Source organism: Nilaparvata lugens, unplaced genomic scaffold (assembly GCF_014356525.2).
Source record: "Nilaparvata lugens isolate BPH unplaced genomic scaffold, ASM1435652v1 scaffold6123, whole genome shotgun sequence".
NCBI lineage: Eukaryota > Metazoa > Arthropoda > Insecta > Hemiptera > Delphacidae > Nilaparvata > Nilaparvata lugens.
The window spans coordinates 4769-14038 of NW_024091886.1; the positions used below are offsets into that span (position 1 = coordinate 4769).

At 33.2% G+C, this 9270-nt stretch overlaps 1 protein-coding gene across 1 annotated transcript; it reads left to right on the top strand.

The window, feature by feature from the left end:
• Window positions 1-1103: 1103 nt before the first annotated feature.
• On the top strand, window positions 1104-5648 carry LOC120356196 (the record flags this gene model as incomplete). Its single annotated transcript, XM_039445079.1, has 4 exons — window positions 1104-1177; window positions 2687-3565; window positions 4602-4758; window positions 5272-5648. Coding segments are annotated over 2 exons (778 nt in total), but the record flags the coding sequence as incomplete, so codon positions are not given.
• Window positions 5649-9270: the final 3622 nt, after the last annotated feature.

Below are 9270 nucleotides of genomic sequence, written 5' to 3' on the forward strand. Positions count from 1 at the left end.
TTAGATGAATAAGAAATCTTCAATATTTCAGGAAACTTGCTTGAATTTTTTTCACAAATTAATGGATTCCCCTTCAAGTTGAATTGGCAAATCATGTAAAAGCTTATACATAATGAATGAGCATTGTCTGGTGCGATTATTATTTCATCAATAACATTTTATTGTCATTAAACACAAAAAGTTGTAACAAACGTCAAAGATACAAATAAAATAAAAACAGTCAGAGTAATTAGTACAACAGAATTGGCATATAGTAATAAATAGCAGTATTCAACAAAAACTGCTATTTATTATTAAACCTTCTCATTCAGTATGTGCGGCTTAAATCTTGTATTTGCGGTTTTTCAATATTTTTTATTGTACTGTTCTCTTTTCATCAATCATTCAATTTTCATCCCTTTTCAAGTTTATAATTGATGTAATATAATTTTTCTATGTAGAATTTTCTTGATATTCAATGTCTGCCACTGTTCTCTCAAGGCCTGACAGAGTTGGATTATGCTAATGGATCAATGAGACTACCAAGTTAATTCCTCTCGAATAAAAAACAAAATACTTTTGTCTTTAAACTAGCATTAATCATTAATCACTATTAATCATTTGCATTGCATTATTGAATTGCATTGTTTGTCACAAATTATTGTTCCAATAGTTTTTGAACTGACACTTTAGTCACCATTTGATTATCAGAAGAATATGGGGACCCATAAGAACATCTGAAGGTTGGTTTATTCGAAGTAATGAAAAGATAAATAACATATACTTGGAAGGGAAAATATAGTACGTTTCATAAAGTCGCAACGGAAGCGCTGGCTTGAACATGTTGAGAAGATGAATAGAGAAAGGTTGCCAAATGCCATATTCGAGACAAGAATTGGAGGCACAAGAAGAAGAGGGAGACCAAGGAGAAGGTGACTGGAAGATGTGGAGAGAGATCTGCGAGTGTTGGGAATTAGGGGGTGGGAGAGAGGTGCTGGTGATAGAGACAGATGAAAAGGAATTGTCATTGAATGGAAGCCAAGGTCCACATAGAACTGTAGTACTAAAGGAAGAAGTAGAAGAAGACTTCAGTCACAATTTAATTCTGAAATTTTTTTTTCTAGGATCGTCAACATCAAACAGAAAAAAGATAATTACCTTCTTGAAGCCAATTTTCGACTTGAGAAAGATAATACAAGTAAGTCCATGATTTCCTTTTATTTTATCTTCCAAAGTAAGTTTAAAATTACAAGCCACTTTTGAGTAGATTTGTTTTGTTCAAAAGCATTGCGTAATTGAAAGTGCTTCAGAATAAAAATTATGAATTATTAGCCGCAAGTCAACTATTATTAAATTTAAGACCACTTCTGCTTTAATATCATGGTCAAGCCATATATAATAATATAAACTTATCATAGTTCCCGTGTTATGTCTTGAACAAGATAATAGTATACACCTTTAGATATTTCGATAGTATTTTCATCAATCAATTTCTACTATCTGGAAGTCAAAAAATAATTTATTGACAGAAATAAGTTTCTTGGAATATGCTATTTGACTTACGCATGTACAACAAATGATATCAGGAATATAGGAAAATATGGGTTAAAATAAACTGAAGAATGAATTTCCTATTTTTTTAAATGAATTTGACTTGATTATGATACATGATTCCAACCCGCCTTGACGAGCAGTTCTATGCAAAATAAGAAAGAAATGTTTGGTGTCACAATCGGTCGTCTTTGCGATAGAACTGCTTGCAATCAATATTTAGATAAAGTATTGAATAAGGTGGCAGCAAATTCAAACAAGCGGCACTTTGCACTGTTGGTACAGAGCATGGAATAATGTAAGTATCCTAACTGCCCTGTAGAATAGGAATTACTGCTAAATTTTGCCAATTCAAGGCAGGGCCCGATTTGAACTTTGACTTTGTTCGTTATCAATCGATTGCAAATTCCGTTGATTATGTTATTAATTGAAACGGCAAATTCAGTTACCTTTGATTATTTTATTTTTCCCTTGCTAGCTGCAATTCAAGATTAAAGTACAAAAAATAGAGTTAATTCGGAAATATTTCTATTTCTCATAAATAGAAGTACCGTATAAATCTGAGTACCCTTTTTAAAATTATTTAATCACATGTTTCGGCTGTATAATGCCTTTATCAAGTGATTCATTTCTCTTAAAACATGTCTATTTCTTATTTCATTCATCACCATTTTTATCCTAATTCTTATGTTCAGTACATTTTCTTAATCAAATTATTAATCTTAATTCAATTTTTTTGACTCGCGCTTCGCCCCCGTGGGGTAGGTAGCAGCCTCCGCGCTTCGGGCTTAGCAGGGTGCGAATCCTTCCACGCGGTGCAATTCTTTCCTAATCTCAATAATTATCATGTATCCATCATTCTAAACAAATAATACTTTATTTTATTTCGATTGAGTTGTTTCAATCTGATCAATTACCTGATTGTATTGGTAGATAATTTCTTCTTGTGATGTCACTTCTCCTATGCGCTAACCTGCTAATTATTTTCAAATAATTTCGTATAGTATTGATAATTCATAAAAGCATGATAAAACATTCAGTCATTCAATTCCGCTGGAATAGCACTCCAGTTTATGTATTGGAATTCTCCAATTTTGTAAAAACGAATTGCAAATAAAATTATTGATTTTGAGTCAAATTTAAATTGATTTTTCAGAGCTGGTCGATATGCTGGCAGACCTTGGAATCCCAGACTGGTTACCGAGTGGATTAAATGCTGATAAGACTCCGGCACTCGACGGGTGTGGCTTGCAAACTTCAACTGCAGGCTCCAGTGAATGTGCAGTGAACACCAAGGATATTCAAGGATTAGTTGATGATTCAATGCTGAATAAGCAATTATTGGAAAAGTGTCAGGAGGAGATAAAGAGTCATGAAAACGAAAAAATGGACTTGAAAACTAGGGTTGAGGTACTGGAGAGTGAACGTGACATGGAAAAAGAAGGCTTGATGAAGTTTGTGTCCGATCTGCGCTCAGCCCTTCTAAAGATGCCAGGATTGGAAGAACAATGGAAACTACTACTGGAGTCTGCCCGTATATTGGCAAGCAGAAATTTCAAATCAGTGATCGATGGCATGACATTGGGAGATGAGTATCCAAGCACAGAGGCGCGCAACTTGATAGACAGTCTTTGCATAACTGCTCAATGTTACGATTCGCTGCTCGTAGACCATAGAATCAAGTCGATGGAGCTCGAAAAACTCACTGATCTCTATAAAAAACTCGAGGAGAATAATGATAATTTGAAGAAAAAAGTTACTGAGTTGGAAGAAACTTCAAAAGAGCTCAACAGTTGTTTTTCAGCAATAAAAAAACAGTTTCGACTCAGACGCAGTAAATTTGAGACGACAATTGACTGAAGCTACAAAGAAAGCTGCCGAACTGGAGAGGGAGTTGAAGGAGATGAAATCAGCAAAGGCGTTGTCAGCTATTGGGCAGGTCACAATCACCTCCGCTCTTCCATTCTCTAGCTCCAACAATAAATGCACCCAATGTACCTCGTCAAATAATGATAAGGCACCTCAAGAGTCACAAGTAAGCATATTTCTGAAATATCAATTCCAACTATTTTCATTCATCTCTTAATAGTAATTGAAATTCTTTATTACAGATTTCAACGTTTCCTTGATTCCTGTTTAACTGCTGTGATTTATAATCGTATCGAATGAATAAATTATTTCTTTTCAAGCTCATACAAGTAGGAGTTGCTCTTTGCGCTGAAATAATGATGAATGAATAAATAAATTAGATAAGCAACTTCACAAGAGGATGCGCTGACAACAAAAATACGAAGTCAATCATATTACCAAGACGATTAATAGGGAATAGATCACCAATTAATCAATATGATACGATGATGAAAAAGGAATAATGATAATCAATTAATTTGATACGATGAAAAAAAAGAATAATTAATAGATCATTAAATTTATAAGTATAAAATATTGTAATAATGGAAATAGAAACAGAATATTGTGATTGTAATTTGGATTCTGATTTCCAAACTATGATTTTTAGTTCATGTGTACAGATTCTGTATCTAGTATTGCGGGTTGGCTTTCTGTGAGAAATAAAAATTTGTTTCGGAGAATTACACAGTATAACATCACTAACCCGTCGATGCCGTGAGGCCGCAGGCGAGCAGTCAGCGCTGTCTCCTCCCCCCCACCCCATTTCCCTGTCTATCCATTCTATCAAATTTCAATGGTTGACATTTTCTGTGCATAGTTGACATGCAGCTCAGTTTGGCCCTTATCGATGATGACTAAACATCGTTGAAGTAAAACTTTTTTAAAAATGTTTTTATGTGAATTAACGAGTTCATCTGATTCTGATAAGCTGGCCTTTCATTTTTCCGGCCTGATTCTAGTCCCCAGACGGGGATTAGCGAGTCTCTACTATACTGTACTTTGAATAGATTATACGTACTGATTAACAGATTCATACCATAACTCAAAATGTTAGTCCATACGGGTAATAAATAACATAGACATCAATACATTGATTTCAATGTATAATCATAAGCATGGTTATTTCTAGTTATTTCAGTTGTTTCCTTCCTAATTTTCAGGAGCAGGTTGATAAATTGCAACGTTTTATGAAAAAATCTGCTGTTGAATATGCAAAGTTGTACCACAAATTCTTGTTGGAGCGACAAATGAGGTTGAAAATGGGAGATGCTATCAAGACAGACCTCAATCAAGAGCTGCCCTCATCTCAAAAACCTGGTAAAAATCATATTTTAATTAGTTAAAAGTAAGGGGTTTATCAAACAATTACCTCATTCAGAATAAATTATGTAATTCGGAAGTGTTTTATTTCAAGATAATACAATCATTTCACTTTATCTGCCATTTGCAAATAACATCTCTATATAAGGATTTATCATTTGGTTTAGCCATTCAGAAATAAATGGTAGATATAGTTTTTCATACTTCTGAACTTGCATGATTGAATTATATTGACTTACAATTTTGAATTCGTCCCTATTGTATCTGTAAAATTCTTATATGCATGATATTAAAAAAAACTGTGAGACATTTGTTTGCTTTGGCAGATTCTCTTACCTTTCGCTCTCCTAATTTGTCTCGACAAATGAGCGTCATCAATATGCTGCTTATTTTTAATGCTTTGTAATATGTAGAAGATTATTTAATTAAGAATTTCCATAATAAAAAAATAAGAATAATGTATTCCTGTCCACCGTGACTATTCTACTAACAAATCTTTAATTTTTTCAGATGTCTAATTGGCTTCCTTACACATTTCGACTTGAAGCCATGAAACGTATTTTAATAGAGGATTATTAGTACCTGTTTCAGTGAAATTGATTAAAAGGTAGGCTGAAGGTAATTAAAGGTAAATCTATTGTGATGAAGATGGCATACTTTATGTTGAACAGTGTCTGAAGGTATTCTTCATGATAAATGAAACTACTTTGATGTGGACTTTTACTTTTTGTTACCATAAGAATGATTCATTCCTACACGGTAAAGCTACTTCTACTCTATAAGAAGCTCTTCAGCAAAATTCAAGTTTTCAAGATACTGAAGGTTTCCATATGCTGTTAAGTCGGTGATAATGTCAAGGAATTAGAATTGTTTTATTTGTTGAAATATCCAGCGATCTTTCTTTGATCCTTAATGATGTGACCCTTATGCCTAATCCACACGCATTGGTTGACATATTGTGGATGGTTGGCCTTCGCTCGACAAAAATCGGTGCTATTGCCAACGAAGGCCAATGAAGATTAGCGCTGGCAAACCACCCACCAATACTGGCGCTGGTCGTCATTTGTATGAATTGGGCCAACATATGGATGCGGAATTGCATGTGTACAGCCAATCTATAGTTTGTGTAGAATAAGTGTTGAGACTTGGCCCTCCATCTGAAGAAATTACAAGGTTGCCAATTCGTGTAAAATTGCAACTCACTCAGATTTCCAATTCAACGTCAGAATTGGATGATATTCTACATCCCCGATATCCTAGTACAGCTAGGATACCTATATATTCAATCCCATAAATATTAATGTTTTATTCTAGTAGCAAATGAGAAATAACATGAAAATGCATTATAACGTCATATTATAATGGTGATATTGAGCTGAAATTCCAGATATTGTTTTGTATTGAAAACATAAATTCTCTACAGCTAGTCTCTTACTGTGTGTAACATACTCATTGGCCCTGTTCTTATAGGCTATAATAGTATAGTTTACTACTTGAGTAATAATCAGTGTATATTATGGTTACCATTCAAATTCAACTCTACTAGCAAATAATAAAAATACTGTTCAGAAAATTACAAACAATTCGAATAGGCCTACTAAGAAAACCAAATTAACTAAATCTATCAATGGTTTATATGTAATCGCTTATGTTTTATGTCATCATTTTCCATTGTAGAGACTAGTACCTATATCCTGACAGTAGAGCTTTTAAAATGTTAATGTTGAATAGGCTAATTGATTCGATTTGAATGAAACTAGGCCTTGGTTATTAATTATATTTATATGATTGATTATAAGATAGCCTATTCAACTGGACATATTATGTTCAAGATTAATCTAGAAAAACTTATTTTTTTCTCCAATCTTGGAAACTAATAATATAATTTCCACAATTAAAGTGGGTGGGCACCTATGTTATTCTTATTACTGTATAGCCTATAGTAGTCTATATGGGCATTAATTCATAACAGTATCTACCAATAGCATTCCATTATCAGATTGTGGATATAATAGTATATTATTTGTTAGATTGCAATGATGTATTGAGTTCCGATTCCTAAGTGATGACTGAAGCCGTGCTGTTTTAACTGCTGTAATAGACACATACATACTGTAATAATATATAGAATTATACATAGTAGGCCTACTATAATACTACAGCCGTTAATCCAGTCATCCCGCGGCTAGAGTCGTACAGTTGTCGTTTAGGAATTGGACATATAGATAGGTTTAAAGCAGCAAGAACTAGGAATGTCAAAAAAAAATGCCTACCATTATTTCATTTCTGTTGCCAGGGCTCAGCCTTTTATGGTAAGAAATTACCTTATGAATTTTGTACATTTTACTCTTGTTATAACTTACGACAGCGTGGATGTTAATCAGATTGTATAGATGAATAATGCATTTGACGTTGTATTACTGAATAAAATAATGTATAATTTTGAAATGTTGTGTTACTGACTATTGAGATCCTTGTCTTAGCTTCCAGAACTATACCAGGACCAGCCATTCACATTGCGATACACCTCGAAGAAAAATTGAAATTGCATTCATGCAGATGAGTAGGCCTACATCAGATGTACCTACTGAGTTTTTCAAGGCATCCGGTAAACCTACACCAGCGCTAGGAATGTTTTGGCAAATATTCAAATGGACGTTTTTCAGGAAACAGCCCCGAATTATATGTATTTTGAGGCGCTGAGTTCAATTTTGAAATTTGCTGACATGCCAGAGGGCGGCTTCACCCCTAAAAACCCTCAAATTTTAGAACTTTTTTCAATCTTTCAATTTTTTTTTTTTTTTTTGAAAACCTCGGGTTTTTCGAAAAAAAACATTCCCTACAAAATTAAAGACAATAAAATATCCAATAAATTGAGTGGTCGCGCTGGTTTCTCAGATTTCTGTTTCTGGATCTACAAATTTTCAAAAAAGGGGTATTTTCAAGGAATTTTTGAAAATTACAGGCTACGCCCTGTTGTTTCAATTAGATAAATCTTTCGGATATTGTAGAATTATTTTGGAGCTTCCAGGAGCCTGTTTCACAAAGGTACAAGTAGGATACAAGTCTTGTTGCCAACCATGGTTTTGGAGAACAGCTATAATTACAAGCGTTTCACAAAAGCAGAATAATTGTAAACTTGTAGTTACAATGAATTTCTACAAGTTTAGAAGTGATTTGCTTGTTACGATCAAGTGTTTCACAAAGATTTTCATTGTAGCCAACAATTTTTGTCGAAATTATTTGTTCGTAACTATAAAATTTCTACCGAAGTGAAAAGCTATGTGAAGGATTTACAAGTGATCATTAAAATGATTTTAAAAATTCAATAAATATTTCTAATAATCAAAAATGCCTCATATTCCTCTATAATTCATTATTTTGGAAATTTATGCATTAGGAAATTGAATTTAATAAATTTCCAAAATAGTTATTATGTGTTACCTCATAGGTTATGTGTACTATCTATGTATATATAAAAATGTTATGCTGGTTTGTGTACGCTTCAAAAACTCCAAAAGTACTGCACCGATTGAGTTGAAATTTTAACATGATATAAAATCCGCATCAAGGATTGTTTTTGGTCTATCAAATTTATAATCCGACTTCAGGACACTTTCCTACGGTCCTTCAAAGTTTACATGTAATCCTTATGGGAGAAGATTTGTGAGCTGGCCTCACCACAGTATACATAATGTCTATTCTGTGGCCTCACACAGAATTAAAAATCAGCTGTTATAATCATCGCGTCATCCAACAGCCGTTGGTAGATCTGTTTTTCCATTTTCTTTCTTTCTACCGATTCACAAAATTTCAATTCTAATAATAATTTTAACATGTGTATAATTTGTGGATTTAAGTGAAGTTTTTAATATTTTTTGTGATTGGGAAGGAAGATTTTGGTTTGTATTCATATTTTGAAATTAATGGCTGAGCTCTAGCCGGTGTGCTCCCCCTGTTATCTCAGTTATTATTAAAGATATTGACTCAAAATTTTGTTTTAATGGAAGAGGAAGACAAAATAAAGCGCACTAGCTTATGTTCATACCATTTGATTCAATTTTAATATTAGAAATAGCTGTTTCAAAACTAACTTTATTCTGAAGAAAGGACGATTCTAAATTATAATGATTTTTTTTCAATTCAAAAAACTCTTTATTCCTCATAGAAAACAAAACAATATGATTTACAATCTGCTGTCAGTTTTACATACTCTTACAAGAACTCATACATAAGAATAATATTTCGTACAATAAAAAACACCAAAAAATTAAATCAAATAGAAAGTGGTTCTCAAAAAATACACAACCTAGTATTTTATCATGATTGAGATTCATAACTTATCAGGGAAGAGTCGTGAACCGACAGTGCTTCAATTCAGGAATGATCTTCACATGGACCTGAGGTCTGTGTGTGAAGACTAGTTCTTCGGATTGCCAATACGTTTGGAAGATTCCGAGGAATGATTCAGATTTTTGTAAACATTCACGTTAATAAGGATTGACTTTC